General features: G+C 39.8%; 1 protein-coding gene across 1 annotated transcript; it reads left to right on the top strand.

The window, feature by feature from the left end:
* Nucleotides 1-934: 934 nt before the first annotated feature.
* EIF4E3 (eukaryotic translation initiation factor 4E family member 3) lies at nucleotides 935-25,741 on the top strand. Its single transcript, XM_058168802.1, has 7 exons — nucleotides 935-1,181; nucleotides 13,845-13,917; nucleotides 14,531-14,625; nucleotides 17,064-17,124; nucleotides 19,457-19,523; nucleotides 23,841-23,996; nucleotides 24,093-25,741. Exons 1-7 carry the CDS (start codon nucleotides 1,003-1,005, stop codon nucleotides 24,137-24,139), a joined length of 678 nt encoding a protein of 225 aa, XP_058024785.1. The 5' UTR covers nucleotides 935-1,002; the 3' UTR covers nucleotides 24,140-25,741.
* The last annotated feature ends 1,023 nt before the right edge of the window (nucleotides 25,742-26,764 follow it).

The raw sequence follows: 26,764 nt of genomic DNA, 5'->3' as shown, positions 1-26,764 counted from the left end.
TCCCAAAGGTGCTTTTTTTTTCTTCAAGAGGCAACTGGACTTTCTGGTTTTCTGGTGAAATGTCTTCAAAGAGAAACCCATCACTCATCTCCTTCCACTTATGACTGTAACTTTGTTGCTTGTATCCTTACAATTTATATTGTTTCCTGATTGCTTATTTGTAGCCTATGACTATCATTAAGTGTTGTACCTTGATGAAGGTATCTTTTCTTTTATGTACACTGATTCAGTGGTGGGATTCAAGTAATTTAACAACCAGTTCTCTGCCCTAATGATTTCTTCAAACAATCAGTTTGCCAAGCTGCTCAGAAAGTTAACAACCGGGTCTCCCGAAGGGGTGCGAACTGGCTGAATCCCACCACTGCACTGATTCCTTGTGTGTCCAATTCCTTGTGTGTCCAATCACACTTGGCCAATAAAAAATTCTATTCTATTCTAGAAAGTCCAGTTGCCTCTTGAAAGAAAAAAAGCACCTTTGGGATAGGTAGGGGTTGCATGTGAATTTGCTAAAGTGCAATTCGGTTTGCCCAAAGCACCTTTGGGACAACCTTGACCTGGAATCTCCATAGACCAGGGGTCTCCAACCTTGGCAACTTTAAGCCTGGCGGACTTCAACTCCCAGAATTCCCCAGCCAGCTTTGCTTTGCTGGCTGGGGGATTCTGGGAGTTGAAGTCCGCCAAGCTTAAAGTTGCCAAGGTTGGAGACCCCTGCCATAGACAACCCTTACCTATGACCGTCACTCCCTCTCCCCCCCCCCCCCAAAAATCTCTTCTTGCTTGGGTTGCATTTCAGAGCGCCCGCATTGCAAGACACCAGCTTGCCAAGCGCCTTGCACAGCCTCACGCATCTGCGCAGGGCTGCCGGCGGGCTGATCCAAGCACCGGCACTTTGGGTAAGCCGGAGAGGGCCCCCTGGCGCCCGCCGGCCGGCGATGCAGCGAGGCGGGCTTTCGCCGAGCGAGGCGGCGCTGACTCAGCCAGGGCCGAAGGAAGCGCAGGGCAATGGCGCTCAGCCCCCCCGAGCGGCAGCCGGGCCCGCCTGAACCCCCGTGCCCGGCGCCCCAGCAGCAGGAAGACGAGGCGGACGCCGAGGCCGCCCTAGACCCTCAACAGCTGCGCGGCCTGGAAGCCGAGGCCGGCGGGATCCCGCTCCACTCGCCTTGGACCTTTTGGCTCGACAAGTGAGTGCGGGCGGGGAGACCGGATGGGGAAGCGGGCGAGAAAGAGGGAGAGCGCTGCCTGCGCCCGGCTGGGCTCGGCTCGGCGGTGGGGCGTAAAGGTGTCGTCCCCGGCTTCTCGCCGACGCCACCACCCCCCGGCCCGCCGGTGACACCGAGCGGCTGGCGGGGAGAGAGTTGGCCTTTGTTGGCTTTCTCCTCGGCCCTTCCCCCCTCCTCTGCGCCGGCAGGTCTCCGCTTTTCAAGGGCGAGGACCGCCAGTTGCCCAAGCCCGGGAAACCCTTTGGCTCTCTTGCTCCCCTTTGGCTCAGCATCTCGGCCGCCCACGCGTGGCTCCATCTCTTGGACCTCAGCCCGGTTCGCCTGGGAGCCGTCTCTGCCTACCTGCAAAATGCCCTCGGGCTACGAGTCCACTGACGTTCTCCTTGCTATTTCTGGCAACGTCGGAAGCCGCTTCCGCGGTGGTGATGGGAGAATAAGGACCCAGTGGGGCTCTTAAGCAAAACGCGGGGGTGGGGGAGGGGGAGGGAGATCCCCTCCCTCCCCCCCCCGGCAGACTTTTCAAGTGGGCAGAAATTCAACAAGTGCACCTCCCTCGGATGCCCACAAGAGTTTTGGAAAGCAGATAGAAATGGCAACAAGGCTGGCTGAGTTAGTGGCTCGCTCTAAATTAAAAAAAAGAAAAAGTGTGGTTTGTTTGTGTACAGTTCCGAGAAGGTATGAAGCTACCCACTATCTAATAATTCATCTTTTACGGCTTAGCTTTAGAGATGGATTGGGTTACCGTTTCTCCTCCCTCCCACCCCAAGAATAACAGTTGAAAGGGACTCTAGAACAGGGGTCTCCAACCTGGGCAACTTTCAGCCTGGCGGACTTCAACTCCCAGAATCCCCCAGCCAGCAAAGCTGGGGAATTCTGGGAGTTGAAGTCCGCCAGGCTGAAAGTTGCCCAGGTTGGAGATCTCTGCCCTAGAGGTTTTCTAGTCCAACCCCTGATCAGGCAGGAAGCCCTGTACTATTTCAGACAAATTGTTGTCCAATCTCTTCTTAGAAACACTGGCTAAGGGGCTTGATTCTAGTTAACAAAATCAGAGAAAAGGATTCACTTTTGATACTTAGGCAATCTCACTGAACTTTTGAGTGCCTGCTTCTGAATTCTGAATATTAAGCATCACACTAATGCTATTTTAGAGATTTAATTCATCTTTTCTAGAAGTTTTTTTAAAAAATTGGTTGCACTTTTCAGACAGGTCCATGATCTTATCCTTCCTTATCCTAAATAGCTTAACCTTCCTTATCCTAAATAGCTGATGTTCTGGACTGCAAATTCTACCATCCTTTGTGATGGGAGATTTTAGATTGTTATTGTTATTGTTGTTGTTGTTGATAGATGTTGTTTTAATTTTGAGTTGTGAGCCACCCAGTGTTTGGCATAAGATTGGCATAAGAGTTTGGCTATTTGCATATTTAAATAAATAAAATAAATACAAATTTACTGATCGCAGTTGTAACCCAGTGTATTTGGAGAGTTTCATAGTAGTAAAAACTGCCTTAAGGTAGGGATTCCCTGGTTGAAAAAAAATATTTTAGAGTGCTTTGATGTGAAAGTTTTGTCTCTATCTCACCCAAATAATGAAGATAATTTAAGTGGGAATGTTAAATGGTTTGACTTGGTTTAGTTGACAACACATGGAAGACCTCCAGGATATTTGTAATAGTTGCTTTTTTAAAAAAATATAAAAGTTGAATCATAATTATTTTTAAGAAGAAGCCTACATACACCCTAAGGAGCCTTATGCTGTTCATCCTCTGCCACTCCTAATTCATTATAGTATTATCTTTTTTTTAAAAAATAAAAGACTAATAGGCAAGGCTTCCAGATAAAATTTGTTGCTTGCACAGGCCTGACTGTTCTGAAGGAATTTAAATTTTGAATCTTACTCCTCCCTGTTTAAGCATTATATTGCTATGCTGTAGCCTATAAACCTGATCACTTTAGTTCAAGCAGAACTTTTTATAAATTGTTAACTGTCCCGTACTTTGTATCTTGATCTCTTTCTGCATTCTTTCTCATTCAATATTTTAAAAATTGGTTGCACTTTTCAGACAGGTCCATGATCTTATCCTTCCTTATCCTAAATAGCTGATGTTCTGGCCTGCAAATTCTACCATCCTTTGTGATGGGAGATTTTAGATTGTTATTGTTATTGTTGTTGTTGTTGATAGATGTTGTTTTAATTTTGAGTTGTGAGCCACCCAGTGTTTGGCATAAGATTGGCATAAGAGTTTGGCTATTTGCATATTTAAATAAATAAAATAAATAAAAATTTACTGATCGCAGTTGTAACCCAGTGTATTTGGAGAGTTTCATAGCAGTAAAAACTGCCTTAAGGTAGGGATTCCCTGGTTGAAAAAAATATTTTAGAGTGCTTTGATGTGAAAGTTTTGTCTCTATCTCACCCAAATAATGAAGATAATTTAAGTGGGAATGTTAAATGGTTTGACTTGGTTTAGTTGACAACACATGGAAGACCTCCAGGATATTTGTAATAGTTGCTTTTTTAAAAAAATATAAAAGTTGAATCATAATTATTTTTAAGAAGAAGCCTACATACACCCTAAGGAGCCTTATGCTGTTCATCTTCTGCCACTCCTAATTCATTATAGTGTTATCTTTTTAAAAAAAATAAAAGACTAATAAGCAAGGCTTCCAGATAAAATTTGTTGCTTGCACAGGCCTGACTGTTCTGAAGGAATTTAAATTTTGAATCTTACTCCTCCCTGTTTAAGCATTATATTGCTATGCTGTAGCCTATAAACCTGATCACTTTAGTTCAAGCAGAACTTTTTATAAATTGTTAACTGTCCCGTACTTTGTATCTTGATCTCTTTCTGCATTCTTTCTCATTCAATATTTTAAAATTGGGCTGCCTGAGAATCTATACTCCCTACATCCATGTTATTAAACACACACAAAAATACACCCCTTGTGCCCCCTCTCCATTTTGCTGCAATCATAATCATTTCTAAAAATAACAAAGTATTTTTCTGGCACATTTATAAATCATGTTGACCTTTTCCCAGATCAAAACTCCCTCCATCAAAAATAATGTCAGTTTTTCCAAAATTAGGCAGATCTGCTTGTTTGTACTGAATCAAATGATGATTGTGGTTTTTTTCTTTCTAATTTCTTGATATCCCAACACTTGTTTCACTCCCTGTCCAGTTAGATCATGTCAAAGGCAGTTGAGTTTCTTTACAGAACTGGAGTTGTAACTTGAGAAAGAAAGGAGTCCTTAAGGAATAAACAGCTTCCTTTGAGGCAAAGCACTTAGGCCTAAAATGTTTAGGACCAACTGTTGTTTATTAGCACTCTTTTGCGTGCTGAAGAGTCTGTCAAAAGAAAAGGGCAAAACTGGATGATTTGTTTCCCATTTGAAATTTAAAAAGGAGTTCAATCTGGCTTCAGCATAGGGAAGTGATGGCTAACCTTTTGCACACCGAGTGCCCAAAGCACTCACGTGAGCCGGAACCCCAAAATTCAATGCACATGCGCCCCCGTGCATGCATGCGAGGCCCAGTATGTGCCCAGCCCCCGCACATGCGCGGCAGAGACCTGAAGACCAGCTGGCCAGTGGGAGGCACACACTCATGCACAGCAGAGCTGAACTGGGGCGACGGCTCGTGTGCCATCAGAGAGGGCGCTGCATGCCACCTCTGGCACGTGTACCATAGGTTCACCATCACAGGTCATATAAGTACAAAGTGCTGATTTATGACACTTATTTTTCCATAGATATTGATTGGTTGTTCAGTGAATGTCTCTGTATTTTGAAGTATCACAAATAGTTAAAAGTACTTGGAATGTAAGTGTACAGGGAAGTGTGATATGAGGGATAGCATTCTGTACTCCCAGTTTTCCTTCCTTTTTTTAAGTTAGATTCCGGCTTTTTCATTATAGTTAAACACAAACTATTATAATCTCATCCTGGAGAATTTCTCTTCACTCGGTCACTAAGAGGCCACACTGATTTGATGGCACGTAATCAAAATCATTATGATGATGCCTAGATTGGTGCTTATTCCAGACATATGTTTTCTTGCAGTCTTTGAATTGCACAGGTTTTAGGTCAGTTTTTTTTTCCATGAAAGTGTGCCTGCTTACTGAAAAATAAAAGAATACAATAAATACGCTGCTCAGAATGCCATTTTTGAATCAAAACCAGTGAAATGGGGTAACAGATGCTAACATCAAAAATGATATACCGTATTTTTTGGAGTATAAGACGCACCTTTTTCCCCCCTAAAAGGGGTGAAAATTTGGGTACATCTTATACATCAAATGTAGCCCCACCTTCCCACTGGCCCCCACCCTTTGGTCTCTGCCTCCCAGCAATTTACCTCCTTGCAGAAAGCAGCAAGAAGAAACAGCCCATTTCAGCTTCAGCACAGCCTAATTAGCATAAGTTGATTGTCCCCGACTCTCAGCTGTTTCAGGCTGCAGGAATTGCCATTGCCTATTGCTGCTTGCTGCAAGTAGGTAAATTGCTGGGAGCAGATTTTTTTTTCTTGTGCTAATCAAGCTATGATGAAAATGAAAATGAAAGTAAAGCAGGCTGCTGTTTGCTGCAACGAGGCAAAATTTTGCAATGAGGCAGAATTGGAGGCAAAATTGGTGGAGGCAGATTTCTTTTTCTTGTTTTCCTCAGCAAAAAAGGTAGGTGTGTCTTATAGTCTGGTGTGTCTTATACGCCGAAAAATACGGTAGGTAGTCCTCATTTAATAATCACAGTTGGGATTAGCAACTCTGTCTCTAAGCAGAATGGTCTTTGAATGAAACAACCCATGAGAATACCCAACTTACAATGTCAACTCTACAGGGGTTATTAAGTGAATCACCTAGGGTTGTTAAGTGTGGTGTTACTACAGGTAGTTCTTGACTTACTGTAGATAGGCCTTTAATTATGACCACAACTGAGCCCATAATTTCCATTGCTAAAAACGCAGTTGTCCATTTTTACAGACTTTTTACCATGGTGGTTAAGTGTACCATTACAGTTGTTGAATGTTAAGTTCCCCACTGAGTTTGCTTGTCAGAAGCTCATCATAGAACAGCGATGCCAAACTCTATTTCATTGAGGACCACATCAGGGTTGTTTTTTGATCTAGGGGGGCATGGCCAGTTCAACATCACTTGTGTCAGGGTTACCTGTGGCGGCCCGAGTGCTCTACCAGCGAAAATGGAGCTCCATTTTCTCTGGCAGAGAAAATGTTTCCAGAGTGGCCCCGCAGGCCAGGTCTAAGCACTCTGAGGGCTGGATCCGGCCTGCAGGCTTTGATTTTGAAAGCCTCCTCCTATCTTCCTCCTATCCTAGGAAGATTGCAAATGATAATCCCAGGACCCTTTACCATTGTAAATATGGTCTAGTTGCCGTGTGCCTGAATCATGATTGATTGACCATAGGGATGCTGAAGTTGTTATAACCTTAGCAACTGGCCTTAAACCTTCTTTTTCAGCACTGCCCTACGTTTGAACAATTGTTAAACAGGGAAATGGTTAAACCTGTAGTTAAAAAAAAAGTAAAACATCAAAGAAGTAGAAAAGTGTGAATAGTTCAAAAGGCCTTGTTAAAATGATGAGTGTGGTTCTTCTGCATGAAAGGCGGAATGAAAGCAAATAAGCCAATGCAGAAAACTCTACTGTACATTTATTTTTCAAGGCTATTAAATTAAGTAGAACAACATGCAAATAGACATTAGTTTCCAAAGTTAAAATAGTTGAGTAATTACTTTCTAAAATTGGAGTACATGTACATTTCCTGAGAATAACTATAACATATATATGTTATGGCTTTAGCCCCCCCCCCCCCCCGGGCCTGGCCCCCTACCAGAAAGTGACTCAGAGAGTGAGGGGGAAAGGCTGTCAGGGCTCCCCTCTGCAGGGCCGGCCTCTCTGGCTCAGCTCCAGGAGCCAGAGGCAGGCCAGGTGGAGGAGGTGACAAGGCCTCTGTCTCCTGTATCTCTCCCCCCCCCGGCAACGCTTCCAGACCCAGCTGTGGACAATCAGTCCTGATTAGATCCCAGGTTTTGTAGACAAGGCAGGAACAACAAAAGAAGGGGTGGGGCAGGCCTAGAGAGCGCTGAGTCACGGAGCCACACCCCACAGGGTATAAAAGCAGGAGGGGCTGCTCTACGACTTTGTGACGGACAAAACAAACTGACTGGAGAAAACTTGAGCTGAACTATTTGACTGAGCATTTGGCCTGGATTGTTGTTTGTTCCTGACTTCCTGGTTGCTCCGGTAACATCAGGGAAGATAAAGAAAACCTTGGCAGACATTCACTGGTCTGCTGCCAGAGATGATAGCTACTGTGAACTAAATTGCTGGCTAATTGAGTCAGTTCACATGTCTCCCGGACTGAGGTGGTGGGGGGGACAGAACAATATATGTGTGTGTATTAATGTTGTACCTATAGTGGCTAGAAAACTATTAACAATACTGCTTGTAGTAAATAACCCCTTATGTATTGCTTATATGAATTACAAAACAATATGAATTATTGTTTGTATTTTATATGAATTAGATATTAGATCTTATATGAATTAGATATGAACATGATATTCTAAAATAATCCCCATATTCAGATAGTCCTTGGTGGCAATTAGAACCAGATTTTCCATCACTAAGTGATATAGTTGTAAAGTGTGACATCATATGACCATGTTGCTTACTGATGGTAATCCGGACAGTCTTTGTTGTCGTTGTAATCCCAGAACCATGCAGGTTGTTAAGTGGGAGGAAATTGTGGGTCAGTGTGCAGGAGTCATGGAGTAGGGTTGTTATAAACAGGCACTACTGAGCATGGGGGTGCGATGGGAGATGGAGGGTGCTGCAGGGAGGTGCTAGAGAATGTGGGTGGGTACGGTGCCTTGTGGATGTGTGTACTACAGGGCATGATACTGTGGGTGTGTACATAATAATGGAGTATTGGCAGGGGGGCAGTGTTACAGAGTAGAAAGTCCGTGGGGTTCTTTGGGAGAAACAGTGGGGGAAGTGATCTTCCCTGCTGACTTCCTCATTGATTTTGCTTGTGAGAAGCCAGCAAGGAAGATTGTCACATCATCATCATCATCATCATCATCATCATCATCATCATCATCATTTAATTTGTATACCGCCCTTCTCCCGAAGGACTCAGGGCGGTGAACAGGCAGATAAAATAAAAACGATACATTTCAATAAAAACAATATTTAAAAAAACTTATTCCAGTAGCCTAAATTTAAAATACTATACAAAATATAAAATAAGCCCCAATAAAATCCGTATTTAAAAAACCCTATTAAGCCATATATAATTTCTGTGGTATCATAATCTCTGCAATGTCATAATTGTGACTTTGCTCCTGAGCTCCCAGATCATGATCATGAAGCTGTGATGGCCACAGCTTCATGAACCAATAGTAAATCCCCCTTCCTCAGTGCTGTCGTAATTTTGAATGGTCACTGAACGAGTGTCGCAAATTGAGGACTACCTCTGAATAATTTTTTGATTGCTGTCCTTCAGTCTCAAAAGCTGCAAGCAGTAGATTAAAATAGTGAGCCGATTACTTTGGGTTCATTACCAATTAATGCTGTCTACTTAAGCTGGTGCATTCAGAGTGTGCCAAGATCTTCTAAGCAGATGTTAGGAATACTGCAACATTTTCCCTGGCCCATTTATTGAACTAGACAGCTGCTGGATTTCTTTCAAATCTACTGGCTGAAATATCAGCATTCTTGGATCTCCTGTCCTTAACGTTTTGCTTCTGTACCAGCCTGAAGTTCTGTAAATTAGACTGTGAGCTTATAAGGTTCTAGAGCTATGTATGTTTACTTCCTCTTATGCTTTTCCCACAACTATGATTTGTTACAGCAATTAATAGGCAACCCAGATGTTACTGTTTCCAAGTTTCATAATTACTGTATCCTCTTGAGCATCCCAAAACAGAGATCTCTTAGATCTGGAATGCTGTATTGGATGACATAGCTTGTACATACATACATACAATAACCTTGGTTTTACAAGGTTATTCTGCCATTCTTGCATGTACTATAAGTTTCTGTTCATATTTTGCAGTATACAGTATTGTTCTCCTAAAATGCCTATTTAAACAGGGAGTGGAACACACAGTCCATAGTTGAGAGTACTTTTACTATGACCCCTCCATAATGCCACAAATGATGTGCAAACTTTTGAATTTCCCAACATTCTTGTTGAGCTAAACGGTACATGAAGCAGTAGATGAAAAAGAGAAGAAAGATTCAAGTGCTGTGGAATTTTCCTTGGTCACAATCAAGGAAAAACTATAAATTGGAACTACTTTAATAATACACATTGTGTTCTTTCCCTGTGGATTAGAACCTTTAACTTTTTTTGTATTATGGGAAGATGTTGTGAGCAGCATCTATAATCTTCCTGCATTTTCTAGATTCAAATAGATATTTATTTTAACTTGTTTTTAAAATCATAAATAAACAGAATTACTAATTTTACTAATACCTAATTGTCTTTGTTCTCAACTTGTGATTCAGTGCTTCTATCTTCAGAGTATTTAAAAGAGAGTCACATTTATGAAATTGCTGTTACCGTAAATGACAGTCCTCTACAATGGACAGTACTAGAGAATCATTGTTTAACCCCTTGCTTTAAAAATGATTTGCCATTGTCTATGCCATGGTGTCAAACTCAATTGCGTCATGTGACATATAGCGACATCACAACATTTTTTGAATTCGTGGAGCAAGGGTGGGCATGGCATGCATGTGACGCATCCGGTCTGTGGGCCGCCAGTTTAACACCCCTGGTCTGTGGAATAATACAAATGGGAAGTTATTATATTTAGTTACAAAAGAGGAAATTTTTCTAACTTGAGAAGACTAATGGAAGAGACTAAAAGGAAATAACCAAATAAACCAAAAATATTTACAATGTTTGTACAGCATCTAAAATCATAATAAAACCAGAATGTATTCCATAACATCAGAAAGGATCAAGCAAGTGCAGGAAGTGGTGAGCATGGCTGTCTAGCAATGTCTAAGAGGCTGTTAAAAGTACAAAACTTTCAGGCGAAATAGGAATCTTCTCCTAAATCAAAACAAAGAGGAGCACCTACTTTGACTGAAAAATTATAAAATCATAATAAGGAATATAAATTAGTAACTTTATTAAGAAAAAATATAAATAAAAAAAAGAAAAATAAATAAATTCAAAAACGAAAACTGATAAGAGAAGCTATTGAGCTGTGTGAAAGGGGTGTCCAAGGAGATCATGAAGATTACAAAGAAAATGCATTGTGTCTTTCTCTACTTCAGAAAATATAGGACAGATACCTGGAAGTATAGATTAATCCTTGATTTATGCCCACAACTGAGCCAAAAATGTGCATCGCTAAACCAGGCTGTTGTTAATTTTAAAACCTTTTGCCACAGTTGTTAAGTGAATTGTTCCTGAAATTCTCCAGTTTAATGAAAAGAAGGACTAGGGGTGACATGATAGCAGTGTTTCAGTATCTGAGGGGCTGCCACAAAGAAGAGGAAATCAAACTATTCTCCCAAAACACCTGAAGGCAAGACAAGAAACAATGGATGGAAACTGATCAAGGAGAGAAGCAACATAGAACTAAAGAGAATTTGCCTGACAGAACAACCAGTGGAACAACTTGCCTCCATAAATTGTGAATGCGCCAATACTGGAAGTTTTTAAGAAGAGATTGGACAACCATTTGTCTGAAATGGTATAGGGCAGGGTTGGCGAACCTTTTCGGCACCTAGTTTGAAGGTACCTTGGAGGTCTTCTAGTCCAACCCCCTGCTCAGGCAGGAAAACCTATACCCATGATTGCGAACCTATGGCACTTGTGAAGTTTGTGTAAGTTTGGGAAAATTGTTGATGCTTTAAGGAATGCAACTGTCACACTGACAGCTGGAACGTGGATTTAATATTGCCTATTGCGCACGGGAGCACCGGAAACTGGAAATGCAGCCGCCTGGTGTGCATGCGCGCACCGGGAAGGTGATATTCCGGTTTCCGGCATGCACATGCGCACCAGTCACCTGGTCCTCCTGTTTCTCGGGGGCGTGCAAGTTTGTGTAAGTTTGGGAAAATTGTTGATGCTTTAAGGAATGCAACTGTCACACTGACAGCTGGAACGTGGATTTAATATTGCCTATTCTCTATAAGATAAAGTAAACAAATCAACATTAAGGTTTACTTTAAAAAAATGGAACTGCAATGATTAAACCTTGTAACAGCAAACAATGGAGAAGAGGTGCATGGAATCCTTGTACTTGTTCAATATGCTTAGCCATTATTTCTTTATCTGTTTTGTAAGGTTTGTGCAACTGTTATCAGTCAATAGCTCTAAACATACATTTGTTTTTCTGCTTTAGATTGGATCTCCTTTAATTTAACAATATGTGTATTTTCAAAGCTGCAAGGATGACATTTTGTCGTTCCCCATTAATATAGAATATTTAGAATATGGTGTATGGTGACGTTGATCTGTGGCTCCTTTACTCACACAAAAAAATGCATAATAAAACAAGATTATCATTGATATCACAAATAATAAAAGTATGACTGCAGATACTTCTAAATCAGATCCAACATTCTGTCACTTTATTGCCCTGGCTTCATGCTTTGCATGTTTCTCCATTTTACAATAATACTTGTCAGTTACATTTTCACCAAAACAAATTGCTAGTGCATATTGGGTACCTACATTGGCATTAGAATGAATGGCTGCTGATAGATTAATTGTGGAATACAACATAATGTATAATACTTACATTTATGGTTAAACATTCATGCTGTGTTATACTGTGCCAGGTTCTGATGCTTTACAGTACTTGCATGTACTGAAGTAGTTCCAGTGAAATTAGGTTTTTGTTGAAATAAGATTTAAGTGATCATTATTTAACTGTAACAGTAAATTCATAGTGGATTGCCATCTAGTGGTAAAAATAGGAGTTGAATAAAAGGATTTGTCAAAACACGAGTGTGATGAATTTAATATCCATTTAATCCCTGCGAAAATGTTGGTTATAAAAATACACCGCCGTGTTAAAATAAAAGCTGAAACTAAATATTAGAATTAAAATTAAATTATGGAGTAGGTATATAATTACTGTAACAGTGAAATAATTTTTCCCAACTTGTCTTTATTCAATATCTGAATGGGGTTGTATATAGTTACAATGTGGATTTATGCATTCTTACTTATAAATGCAATTGTATTTTGGGAATTTAATCCAAGTTAGGTGGGTGTACAATTGCAGCCTAAACTGCTTAAGTAGCTTTTAATACTTTGTGATTCAAATAGGCTGAGTGAAAGATTGTGACTTTGCACATTTTTATTACATAAAGTATGTGAATTTCCCTGTTTTTTCCACTGTGTGATTTTCTTCATCACTATGGTTGTATGTATCTGTGCATTTATTTATAGAAGTTATACATTGTTTTTCATTATGAAAACAATAAAATTATTGTCTCTGAAAAACTATGACTATCCTATACAATGGAATACAAACATATAAAATGATAAAGCAATACCATGGTCAAGTAATAATTAGAGCAGATAGCAGAAAGCTAGATATAGAAAACCTTAAAATGTTTGGGTCATCAATCAAAATTTCAATTTAAAGTAGAAATACTTTGCAATATGGACCCATCTAATCTTCACAAGGAATTTGTTTCATGTGGTGAATTATCAATAAACCAATCTCCACATCATAGCTAATCATGGTTTTGGCCGCAAAACGTTTCTAGAATGCAAAGAGCATATACGTATGTATGGAAATAGGTAATCCTCCAAAAACATGATCCAAAGCCTTGGACCTGGCTTGGTATCTGATTGATGTTTACACTTCAACATAGAGAAATATTGTGTTTGATAAAAACCCCTTGAACAACTTAGTCATGGCATTTTGCAATGGCTGCTTAGGGGTAATCCCCATCTAAAATATGTTTAAATAATTCAGTCCTGAAGTTATTAATTTGTTAGTGCATTGTTTGTCAACTTTAAAATGTTGGCTGGGGAATTCTGGGAGTTGAAGTCCACACATCTTTGAAGTTGATGAGGTTTACTGCATTAGTGCAGTAACAATTAATTCATGATCAACCCTATTCAGGAAAGATTGCTTGTATCACTCCAACTAAACCCAGTAACATGTTTTTAGCTACTGATAATTTTGCAGGTCACACCCAACTACAAACCTTCCTCCTGCAGGAGGGTACAATAACTACAGTGCGTAAAACTAAACTGAACATGGGAAACACTCACACAACCTAAACCTTAGTAGGAACTAGCTTTATCTAATTACCCTTTTATGATCTGTTATTGCACACAACATTGGCCAGGAACATTCATGTTCTGTATGCAGTAGAAGAAATGCATGTTATTTTGAATGTCACACCGATGCCACTACTTTGCTACAAATCTTCCAATGGCTGCATCAGATACAATATTAAGTACCATTGAAGATTTAAAAAAGGATTACATGTTTATAGTATTAGCATTTAGGGTAAACTGCTGTTATGTGTGTAACATCAATTTTATAATCACTGTTTTTATTCTCTGATGTGTGTTGAGTACATTTTGTTATACAATTGTTTTCTTTTTCATGTAAGGTCCCTTCCTGGTACCACAGCAGCTGAATGTGCATCAAATTTGAAGAAGATCTACACAGTAGAAACCATACAGGTAAAAACATGTGTTAAGCATGAGAATTATATAATGGAATATAAAATTATGATGGTCTCAGATTTTAGCAAGGAAGGCTTCTTAAGCCAAAGGAGACCGTGACCATTTTACTTGTTGTCACTGCATTAATTGCCAGTGATTGAAGAGAATTTGAGGCAGCAGTGGCTAAGACACTTCAAATCCCTAGCGCCGCGTAATGAAGTGAGCTCCCGTTATTTGTCTCAGATTCTGCCAACCTAGCAGTTCGGAAGCATGTACAAATGCAAGTAGAGAAATAGGGGCCACTTTTGGTAGGATGGTAATAGTGTTCCGTGCACCTTCGGCGTTCCTTGCACTTTCAGCATTTAGTCATGCCAGCCACATGACCATGGAGACATCTTCGGACAGCGCTGGCTCTTCGGCTTTGAACCGGAGATGAGCACTGCTCCCTAGAGTCAGGAGCGACTAGCACATATGTGCAAGGGGAACCTTTACCTTTACCTTACTATTCAGTGCAGCTGAATTTTTGTGTGTGTAAAGCACGTGCTTTATAACTGAGCTGTGAACTTTTCCTAAAAAAAATTTCATATTGTTTCCTGGTATTTGTAAATTAAAAAAATCATTATCCATCTAGATCTTCTGGAGCGTTTATAATAATATTCCTCCTGTGACAAACCTGCCTCTGAGATGTAGTTATCATTTAATGCGTGGAGAAAGACGACCACTGTGGTATGTATTCAAATGATTGATGTGTTTTGGAAATCTGCTGTATGTCTTAGGGAAAAAAAAACACAATATAAAAGACATTGGAAAACAAAGAACAGAAGAATATTAGAGACTATTTTTACTATGTCTAATATGAGACATTACATTAAGATGATTTGTGTTTGTCTTTCAAAGCTTCATGGATTGTTGTAGTTAAAAGTTCATGTTATGCAATACAGTGTTTGCCTATTGCATATATTTGAACTAAAACACACTTTGCAAAATTTTGGTAGAACTTTACTAATGAATGCTTGCAACAATGCTGCTGAAAAGCCAAGGTCTACTGAACTGAAGTATTAGTTTACTTACTCAGAGAGACTTTTGAGTTTGCAGTGATAGACTAGTTGGCCCAATTTTTCATGTAATGGTTTACTGTTCTTCCCTGATGTCCACTGTATCAGCGAGTTTCACTTACAATTGTAGTAAGTTTTTGTCATCTGCATCCTATCATAAATCAGAGACGAATAGTTTGTAGCCCCCATTTGCTATAGTGCCCCTCATCTTACCCCCCCTCCCTCCCATCATTTTAAATTTTGGCAGCAAGCTGGCAAAGAGTAATAGTGACACTTACTGAGTTTTAGGAAAACAAGTAAAATAGTAAAATGTTATCCTGTATTACTTTAAAAACAACTTTCCTCAAATGAAAAAGGGACAAGAATTTCATCATCACTTCTCCAAATAATACCATCGTATAATTTCGTTCCCCCCTGTGGTTGTCCCTCACTATGTAAATTGAAACCTTCATTTTAAAAATTGCTTATATTCTAAAGTGTTTTATACATCTAAAGTGTTCCCCTGATTGTAAATAGAAGTATTGGTGGCTATTTCAGATTGCTTAGTTAGGCCATCTAAGATCATGAACAGAATTTCATATTTTGCCTGGAAACAAATCGGCAGCCACTGAAGTGTTTCGGATTTACAACCTCAGTACATCTGAAGTATGCCAGATTGGGGAATGTTGGATTCCGACACATACTCACAGTGATGGTCATCTATTCAAATTCTTCTGCTGATAAATCCTGCCATTCATTCTTCTACGACAAGGTCCTGGGAAATAACCTTGAATAGTTCATAAATCTCTTGGGCAACACACAAAAGATAGTAAATATGATAAATACATTAATCAACTGCATTTATTGATGTTCAATGCCAGTGTGTGACAGAGAAAGTCGTATAATCATGGAATATAAAGGCTGAAAGGGAGCTTCACTGTCATCTGGCTGAAATCTGTATATATCGCGTTCCAAGCCTTGAGATTATAAAGCGCAGTTTTAACTTCTTTGGCACTTATTGTACCAATTGGCACTATACGTTTGCCACTCATCCACTCAGCCTTTTTCCTAATATTGAGAAATACATTTTAAATCTAGAGATGCTGCAAGCTTTCATATTTTATCATATTGAGGATTATTTTATACAGGTCAGTATTTAATCACCACTGAGATGATTCTGCATGCAAATGGTCAGATTAGCGAATTATATAAGACATATGTAGTGGAGGAAATTATTTTGCTAATTTGGTTTGTTGGTCTTGGGACAAAATAAAGAACTCAACAGGAGTTTTAAACCTAAAGCTTATTGATGATCATTAATTCTACTTGGTCTCCTTCTCTTTTTCTGAAAAGGAAAGTGTTTCTTCTTAATCAGTGCCACAAAACTCAGGAGTAGCAGAAAATTTAAATGAAATGACATTCTAAGTTCCCGACTTCTGTGTGTTACTAAATTCTCTTTCTTCATGATGTTTCTATGGAATAAATGTAGCCCTGCATTCATACTGCAGCAATGGTCAGAAGGGCCCAGCAGAGATTATACTACCTGAGACTTCTTAGGAAAGAAGCAACTGAATGAAAAACCGCTGGTGGCCTTCTACTGTTGCACCATAAAGAATATTTTAACTTACTGCAACTGTATATTGTTTGCCAATTGCACAGTGGCAGATAGGACAGCACTCCAGAGGGTTAATGTCACTGCCCAGAAGATCTTTGGTTGCCCTCTCCCCTCTTTGGAACAACTTTATAGCTCCCGCTGCCTTAAGAAAGTTCAAAATATTCTTAAAGATCCATCTTATCCTGGGCACCCTTTTTTTGAAATGTTACCATCTGGCAGATGGTACAGGACAATAAAAACAAGGACAAATAGGCTGAAATACAGCTTCTATCCCAGGGCAGTAACTATATTGAATTCTGCTGTATAGTGCAATACTAATGCAATTAGGGTTTTCAATTCAGTTGTATAGAATGTGGAGGATGTATGTTTGTGTTTTATATTTATAGTTATAATGTACACTGAAGATGGCGTTTAATTTCGTTGTACGAGGTGCAATGACAATAAAGTAAACTAAAAACTAAACTAAACGTTATTGTAAAACTGCATAGTGAATCTTGTGTTTTTTCACAAATCAGGGAAGAGGAAAGCAATGCCAAAGGAGGTGTATGGAAAATGAAGGTCCCCAAAGACAGTACGGTATGTTGTTTCCATGTGCATGTAATTTTATGTTGAGGTATATTAATGTAGGGAGGCATATCACATTTCCAGTTGTATGAGTTATATAATTTGGAACATGCATTATTTAGTGACACGTAAGTAAAAAACAAACAAACCTGTTCATAAAGCAGGAAATTACTTCCTTTTCTCTCTTTTTGCACATCTTCCATATGTCGTTTAGGTCAGGGGTCTTCAACCTTGGCAGCTTTAAGACTTGTGGACTTCAATTCCCAGAATTCCTCAGCCAGCAAAGCTTTGTTGGCTGAGGAATTCTGGGAGTTGAAGTCCACAAGTCTTAAAGTTGCCAAGGTTGGAGACCCCTGGTTTAGGGGGAAGATTTTTTAGCATGCCAACACTCATCAAGAGAACACTTATTTCCTTGCCTTATCTTAAGGGTTGTAACACTTAAGTTTGCATATCACAGTCAGATTCTTCTAATTTTGGCTTAGTTCAATGCATAAAACTGGAATTATTAAAAACTTTCGTTTTTCAGTGATAAAAAACATGCTGCCACTCTGTTTCTTTTTTTGTGCCTGGCCATTAATAGCCAAGATATCTAGACTTAGATTTTGAGCCTCTAGGGTAGAGGAATTCCAAACCCTATTAGCAGTCACCGGAACTATACTATATGGACAGACAAAAGGTGATGTATTAATGGTAAATGTTTAAGTGTAGTGGCTCAGTGGCTAAGACACTGAGCTTGTCGATCGAAAGGTCAGCAGTTCAGCAGTTCGAATCCCTGAGGCGCGTAACAGGGTGAGCTCCCGTTACTTGTCGCAGCTTCTGCCAAACTAGCAGTTCAAAAGCACATAAAAATGCAAGTAGAAAAATAGGGACCACCTTTGGTGGGAAGGTAACAGCCTTCCGTGTGCCTTTGACATTTAGTTATGCAGGCCACATGACCACGGAGACGTCTTCGGATAGCGCTGGCTCTTCGGCTTTGAAACAGAGTTGAGCACCGCCCCCTAGAGTCGGGAACGACTAGCACATATGTGCAAAGGGAACCGAGTGGCTGTGGATGCCGGCAGCCCGATACAGTCAGCTAACTCCATCGCTGACCGTTGAGGGCGAGTCATTGGCCCACACGGAGAGGGCTCGCAATCTGGGTGTCCTCCTGGATGTACGGCTGTCTTTAGAAGAACATACGACGGCCGTCGCCAGGGGGGCTTTTTATCAGGTTCGCCTGATAAGCCAGTTGCGCCCCTTTCTTGACCGGGCTTCCTTATGCACAGTCACTCATGCCCTTGTTACATCCCGCCTGGATTACTGAAATGCTCTCTACATGGGGCTCCCTTTGAAGGGTACCCGGAGGCTTCAACTGGTCCAGAATGCGGCTGCACGGGTGATAGAGGGAGCACCTTGTGGCTCCCATGTGACACCTCTCCTGCGCAGTCTGCACTGGCTCCCAGTGATCTTCCGGGTCCAATTCAAGGTGCTTGTTATCACCTTTAAAGTGCTCCATGGCTTAGGACCGGGGTATTTATGGGACCGCCTACTGCCACTGGTAGCCTCCCACTGACCAGTGCGCTCTCACAGAGAGGGCCTCCTTTGGATACCGTCAGCCAGACAATGTCGGCTGGCGACCTCCAGGGGGAGGGCCTTCTCTTTGGGGGCTCCTGCCCTCTCGAATGAGCTGCCTCTGGGGCTCCGTCAACTCCCCGACCTCCGGACCTTCCGCCGCGAGCTGAAGACGTTGTTTCGACGTGCAGGACTATGTAGTTTTAAATTGGGGTTTTAAATTGGGGTTTTTAAATGGGTTTTTTAATTGTATTTAAAACTTTTTAGGCCGTATATTGAATTAGTTTTTTATACTGTTTTTAATCTGTATTATATGTATTGTGGTTTTATTGGCTGTGAACTGCCCTGAGTCCTTCAGGAGAAGGGCGGTATACAAATTTAATAAATAAATAAATAAATAAATAAATTTACCATTCATGGGGTTTATTATAAGTGGACAAATTAATAGAATTCCATGCAGAATGAGCTGGAGAAAAACTGACACAAGAGCAATAATCTAACGAAATCAGTTTCTAGAAGAAAGAATCCTCTTTCTCTGTGCCCTCAGTTAGGAACGTGCAGTGTTTTTATAAAACATGATTAAAAGGACATTTGTTACATTACCTGTTCCATTCATCACCTTCCAATCCATAAATATTTTTTCTGCAAACAATTATGAATGCAAAGTTATAATAATATGCACAGCTAAAATAATATGGTGGTTATTGCAAAAAATACCTTACAGGTCAAACTGGATATGTCATTGTTACTGTGGCAGAATCAGCATCTTAATTTCCTTTTTTTTTTTTCCTAGTCTGCAGTTTGGAAAGAGTTACTGTTAGCTACAATTGGAGAACAGTTTACAGACCATTGTGCGACAAGTAAGAATACATTTTTATTATTTGATGTTTGCTTTAACTTGTAAGCATCTCATGCCTAAGCTTGCTGACCCTTTTAATTTATCTGGGACTTTCACATTCACAGTGGATTTGTTTTTGGCCTGAGTCAGCTGGTACTAAAAGGTACCTGCACTGATTTTTCTCAAACTTTATCTAAGGGTAAAGCCAAGAGAAACAATAGTTTCATTCAGTTATATGTGTATATGTTTGACATGCCTGATAGCAGTTTTTTTGTAATCCTTTTTTGTAAGAATTAGTTTACAAAATCTGTCTGGTTTTTATGGGTGCAAAGTGGAAACAAGGCTATCACCACACCTACAGAAAAGGAAGAGGGAAAAAATGGGATTTTAGAAAAGATAACGCTATGTTTTATCTGCTAGCACTGTTGCCAAGCAGAATGGAAAGGTTGACTTTCATCCTGGTGTGGAGCTTACCGACTAGAAAGAGAGCAGTTCCTTTTGACGAGGTCAAAACAAAGAAAGAGAAATTTAGGTCATAGAGTCAAATACATAATCAGTGAAGGAATCTAAATTAAAAACATCCCCAACAGATGGGACTGTCTCATCTCTGCTTGAACATAGGCAGTGAATGGAACACACCTTCTTGACTGGGTCATTGATTCCACTGTCAAAACTGCTCTTACCATTGGGAAAACCTTCACTTGTGTGATATCCTTTCAACTATTTATCATTTTACTCTATTTTTATACCATCGTATATTATTCCCTCAGGGTTCTCTTGACTAAACATACCCTGTTCTTTCAGTTTAAATGTATGGGGCTTTGTTTTTATCCACAACCATTCTCACTGAAATCAACTTTCTCTGTTTTCATCTGTTTCGATCTCTCTGAATCCTTCTTAAAGTGCAATGAGTGTTGAGATGGGGTTTGTCCAACCACAGAATATCACAGAACAATTTTTGATTTGGAAATGATACAGTATAACATTACATTTGCCCTTTTGCAGCCACAGTATACGACTGATTCATACTCTGCTTGCAATCAAACAGAACATTCTGTTTGCAATTAGCTTTTACTTAGAACCCTTTTTTGCAAAATATCAAGTCTGTATCTTGTTTATTTTGTTTCCAGCATTTGATTTTTGTTTCCTAAAGTGAAAAGATTTGCATGTATCTTCATTTAAAATCTATCCTGTTATTTTCTCTAAGCTATCAAGGTCTTTTTTGAATTTTTGTCTTCTAATATATATTCCCTACCCCATATATTCATCTGTAAATTTGATAAATGTTCACTAATACCTCTTTATAAAAATACAGGACACATATCTGAAGCTGTAATAAGGAGATTTTGATTAGAATTTTGTATATTTTTGAGACAGTTACATTACATATCTATTTAATTGTCATGCCTTGTCATCCATCCCATACTAAATTTAAAAGGTAAATCAGGGAGACCTTATCAGATTACTCTACTAAAATCAATATATGTTCCTTCTCCATCATTCCATATTCTGTGGAATAAGGATAATGCTTGTTCTTGACAAATCTGTGTTGACATCTTGTAATTGTCATACTTTTTTGCAAGATGTTTACAGATTAATATCTTTACGATCTGTAGTAGAATCTTCCCTGGCAATGATTTATAATGATTGGTCTGTAGTTCACTGGATATTATTTGAAAATGAGGACAACGTCCTGTTGTCACTTGCACTATTTTAGTTCATATGATTTCTTCAAAAAGATTTGGCCAAATAGTTTAGAACTGAAAAAATAAAATAGAATAAAACTTGAAGGGACCTTGGAGGTCTTCTAGTCCAGCCCCCTGCTCAATCAGGAGAACCTATACTATTTCAGATAAGTGGCTGACTAGTTTCTTCTTGAAAACCTCCAGTGATAGAGCGCCCACAATTTCTGAAGGCAAGCTGTTCCACTGGTTAATTGTCCTCACTGTTAGGGAGTTTCTCCTTAATTCCAGGTTGCTTCTCTCTTTGGTTAGTTTCCAACCGCTGTTTCTTGTTCTGCCCTCTGGTGCTTTGGAGAATAATTTGACCCTTCTTCTTTGTGGCAGCCCCTCAAATACTGGAATACTGCTATCATGTTGCCCCTAATTCTTCTTTTCTTTAGACTAGCCAAACCCAAATCTTGCAGCTGTTCTTCAGATGTTTTAGTTTCCATGCTGTTGTGGCTCCAGCCACACACACCCCCGGGCCTGGTCCCCTACCAGAAAGTGACTCAGAGAGTAAGGGGGAAGGGCCGTTAGGGCACCCCTCTGCAGGGCCGGCCTCTCTGGCTCAGCTCCAGGAGCCAGAGGCAGGCCAGGTGGAGGAGGTGACAAGGCCTCTGTCTTCTGTATCTCCCCCCGTCCAGGCAACACTTCCAGACCCAGCTGTGGACAATCAGTCCTGGTTAGATCCCAGGTTTTGTAGACAAGAGAGACGGGAACAACGAAAGAAGGGGTGGGGCAGGCCTAGAGAGTGCTGAGTCACGGAGCCACACCCCACAGGGTATAAAAGCAGGAGGGGCTGCTCTACTACTTCGTGACGGACAAAACAAACTGACTGGAGAAAACTTGAGCTGAACTATTTGACTGAGCATTTGGCCTGGATTGCTGTTTGTTCCTGATTTCCTGGTTACTCCGGTAACGAGCTTCTGTGACGCCGGCATCAGGGAAGATAAAGAAAACCTTGGCAGTTGATTGCTGGTTTGCTGCCAGAGCTGATAGCTGCCGTGGACTAAATTGCTGGCTAATTGATTCAGTTCACGTGTCTCCCGGACTGAGGTGGGGGGACAGAACACATGCCTTTGATCATCTTAGTTGCTCTTCTCTGAACTTTTTCCAAACTCTCAACATCTTTTTTATAGTATGGTAACCAAAATTGGTTGCAGTATTCCAGGTATGGTCTTAACTAGGGTTTTATAAAGTGGTACTAGTACTTCACGTGATCTTGATTCTATGCCTTTGTTTGTTCCTTCAATACCACAAGATGCAATTAATTTTGAGTTTTAGCTTTGCTGATACTATTTCTACACTTGAAGGATATATGTATGCACTTTTTCTTTATGACCTGCCTCTCTTTCCACATTATATATATTTGTGCAGCCACATTAGCTTCTATTACCATCCATTTTCTTCCTGTCATAGCGTTTTGCTTTTAGTATCTTTTTAGGAACCCCCATCTGTCTTCAGCGCCTTTTCTTATTAACTTCTCCTGCCACGGATTCATCCTTCCTTGGAACCCAAAATACACAGCTGACTATTCGGACTTTACTTTTCCTTAAAATCAAAACCTCAAGTGCTACAATTACCATACTTTTTGGAGTATAAGATGTACTTTCTCCCCCCTAAAAGTGGGTGAAAATTGTGGTGCATCTTATATACCGAATGTTGCCAAAGCCCTGCCCACCCACCAGTCCCCACCCTTCGCTCCACCTGTCATGTTTTTGGCCTCCGCATGTCCCATTTTTGGCCTCCATGCGTCACATTTTCAGCCGGTTCAAGGCAGCGATGGGCTCTGGCAATCCCTGCAGCCTGGAACAGCTGAATGGCGTTATTCTGGGAGACTGATCCAACCGCCAATGAGCTGTTCGTGCTAAATCAGGCTGTGATAATGTGCTGAAGCTAACCAGGCTGTTTGCTGTTTGCTGCAAGGACGCTAGCCAGATGCATATCGATGGATGCTGGTAGGCAGAGGCAGATTTTTTTTTTCTTGTTTTCCTCCCTAAAAACTAATACTCTGAAAAAATTCGGTACTTTTCTCCTAATGTTCATGGCTGCTTTCTCTTCCTTGACTAAGTCTTCCCTTCTAGTTAGTGTTACATCTAGTATAACTGATTCTCTTACACAATACTGCACCCTCTGAAAGTCAACATAGAAATAATAAGGTAGAATTTTTAGCATTGCATGTCAAACAACATAGACATGTCTTTTCATTGTGATTGTTACACTTTATTTAATAAGCTCATTTCATGTCTCTATTAAGTTGAAAATATTTCTATCACCTGACTCCCAACAACTCTGGTCAAAAGCATTGAAAACAGTACCAAAATAAAATAAAAATAAAGAAGTCAAAGTTGGCAAAGATAACAAAACCGGATAGGAAAAATTTTAATTTGTATATTGATATTGATGTTTTATATGCCTGTAAACCGCCCTGAGTCCTTTGGGAGATAGGGCGGTATATAAATTCGAATAATAAATAAATAAATAAATAAATAAATAAATAAAATGAAAAAGAACAGATCTCCACAGCCCAAAGGGAGGCTTCAATCATCCTTGCCAAAGGCCTGGGCAAAGTCTTTTAAAAAGAAAAATAATATTGTTTTTCTTCTCCCCTCCAACAGATGATGAAGTAATTGGTGTTAGTGTGAGTGTTCGTGACCGGGAAGATGTTGTTCAAGTCTGGAATGTAAATGCATCATTAGCAAATGAAGCTTCAGTTTTAGAAAAGATCCATGAGCTTCTGCCCCAGACATCTTTTAAAGCAGTTTTTTATAAACGTAAGTGGTCTCTGCACGCGATGTAAGTCGAGCGCAGTGTTTACAAACTGTATCAACAGAATCTGTTCAAGACTCACGAGCTGTCTTGCCTTTCAGCCCATAAAGAACATCACGCTTTTGAAGGTAGACGTGGGAGACATTAACAAGGACAGAACTGGGAAGATTTTTCTAAGATCACCGCAACAGAAAGATGGACAAAACATTTACAAAAGCACCACAACCCTTAGCGTATTTTTTCAGATCTTCGTATTCCTCTTGAGCCGCCGGTACTGAAAAGCAAGAACTGCTGCCTCAGTAGCTGATACTATTTTGATTTCTCAGCTCAATAAATCAGTTTCTTTTAGTATTCCTTTCTTTTTAAGGTAAAAGATACAGCAATTCTCAGTATCTGCTTGAACGGCAAATGTGCGCAAGCATGATATGCTGCTTTTTTTTTTTTTCTAGAGCTGTATCTAGTTAAATCATAGCTTAGGGAACCATGTTTTCTGAATTTGTTTTTAGACATTCCTATCATGTTCACATCTAGTTGTAGATTTCTTCCCCCCCCCCCCCAAATGTGCACTGTTCTAATCCACCATGACAAATTGAATCATGCCAATTCTACCCCATCTCCATTAAACAAATGGAGTTTTCACTGCACCTCTGCTATCCGGCTTGCTTCTTAGCACCCCTCAGCCTTTGCACTTGATAATGCTCATGCTGTAAAGATGTTTTAATAATCACTGAACAAAGCCTATAAACTGAGAATACAGTTCTATTTTGACAAAGTTGGGGGGGGGGAAGTCCTTAAGAAAGATTGACTTGGTTCACACCCATTAATCACACACCCCCATTCTTGAAATTCTGAGCTAGGCAATGCTTAGATAGCACTGTTTGTGATTATGTATCTACTGTGATTTCTATGATAGTAGCAGCAGTTGAGTTGCTACAGTTATGCTGTTAGTGCAGAGACTACAGTCAAGTGTGAAGCAGTCAATTGTTAGTTGATGTCTGTTTTATGGCTATTTCAAAAATCTTAACGTAGAAGAATAAGTTTTCATCGGGAAACCCTACAACTTTTATTTCTTACGTTGTTTGATTTTTTTTTCTTATCTCACTATATTTTATGTATCTCTGAAAAACAGGTAATGCTTTCTACTATGTTCTCACTTAAAATACAAAACTTCACATGTTATTCTTCACACTTATAATAATATACCTCCCCCCATCATCCTCATTATGATAACAACAGGTAATTTTTTTTTTATCCTTTAAGGTCAATATCAATTGAGTAGTACCTTTATGGTTAACATAATCAGTACAATTTTGTGTAGTTATAAGTTATAACGCCTTAAGTACACTTTTCAGCATAAAAAGACGTCAGTTATATTTTAAAGCATGAATGTGAAGTTTTCAAATTAGTTTGTGTGATTTCCTCCCCATAGTAATTTATTGGAGGTTGCAATACATTTTTATTTTTTATTACAAAACCAAAGATTTATTTAGTTCCTCAGCAGAGGACGCCGATATGCTAGAGGGAACATTCATTCCCATCTAAGCAGAATTACTGGATTAGTATTAGTAATTTGAAAATTGTTCTGACTGCACTGATGTCAACTCACATTTAATCGTATAAGAAGGTGGCTGTTGGAATTCAGTACATTTATGAATCAAGTTTTTTCTTTTTAATTTTGTACTAGTTCATCTGTATTTATGAATTAAACTTGTGCATTTACCAAACCTTATTAAAAGTTTTATAAATTCAAGCGTATAGTCAGTTACTACATTTCATTATATCTACACTTTTTAGAAATGTAAGGCTTCTCAGACCTCAACATACATAGATACATATGCACGATTCTTTCAAGAATTTAGTGCTGTATAGTATTATCTACATCTACTAATAAAAGTTGGAGCTGAAGAAGGTATATATTGAATGGCAAAAAACATTAGTGATAATTTGTTCCATTGAGAAAACTGTTGATAGATGAATTGAAATATGATTCATTTAGGACAGTAATGGTGAACCTTTTCGGCACTGAATGCTGAAAAGGGAACGCACGCTCTTCTGAGCCACAACCCAGAAGAGGAGCTGCCCAGGGCTCATGCGCATGCCTGAAAATGAAATTCTGGTTTCTGGTGCATTCATGCACGCTGGCCAGCTACTCTTCCGGGTTTCTGGCACGCATGCATGTGCGACACTCAGCTGGCCAGTGCGCATGCTCACACAGGAAAATGCAAGCTCTTCCTGTTTCCGGCACTGCCACATGCAAAAAGGCCAGCTGATTGTCACACGCGCATGTGCACCAGAAGCCCAGAAGAGGAATAGCAGAAGTATGAATAAAATGAGAAAGTAGGAAAACCAGGCAGTTGGGGAAGACTAGAACCTAAAATTAGAAAAGATATGGCTTTATCTCAGAATTAAAACATCTACAAGTTATTTCTTTAGACGAACTATGTAATTACTGCTGTAGCAGCTCTTTTAATCAGGATGCCTCAGGGACAGCCCTCCTTGTTAAGGGGAATTTACATTAAAAAGGCATTGTGTTAAATATAACACTGTACTCTGGGGATCTATACAACCCTTTGAATAACTGAAAAATCCTATCTCATCGAGAAGCACAAACAAGAGGAAAGCACCAGCAGAAAAAAAGCCAGGCAAGAATAGCTACTGGCATGAAGTCTTATGAGAACTCAAGTATTGTGGAATTATTAACAAAAGAGGAAGAATCCTAAACATATTTGTTTAGATGTGAAAGTTGGCAAGATATATTCCCAATGGCTCATTC

This window comes from Ahaetulla prasina, chromosome 2 (genome assembly GCF_028640845.1).
Source record: "Ahaetulla prasina isolate Xishuangbanna chromosome 2, ASM2864084v1, whole genome shotgun sequence".
NCBI lineage: Eukaryota > Metazoa > Chordata > Lepidosauria > Squamata > Colubridae > Ahaetulla > Ahaetulla prasina.
The sequence above is the reverse complement of the archived record's forward strand: the minus strand, read 5'-3'. Positions and strand labels throughout refer to the sequence as shown.

Coding starts and splice junctions, on each gene's coding strand:
- EIF4E3 (XM_058168802.1), top strand. CDS start 1,003: ATGGCGCTCAGCCCCCCCGAGCGGCAGCCGGGCCCGCCTGAACCCCCG. Junction 1,182..13,844: donor TGGACCTTTTGGCTCGACAA/GTGAGTGCGGGC, acceptor TTTTCATGTAAG/GTCCCTTCCTGGTACCACAG. Junction 13,918..14,530: donor ACACAGTAGAAACCATACAG/GTAAAAACATGT, acceptor TTATCCATCTAG/ATCTTCTGGAGCGTTTATAA.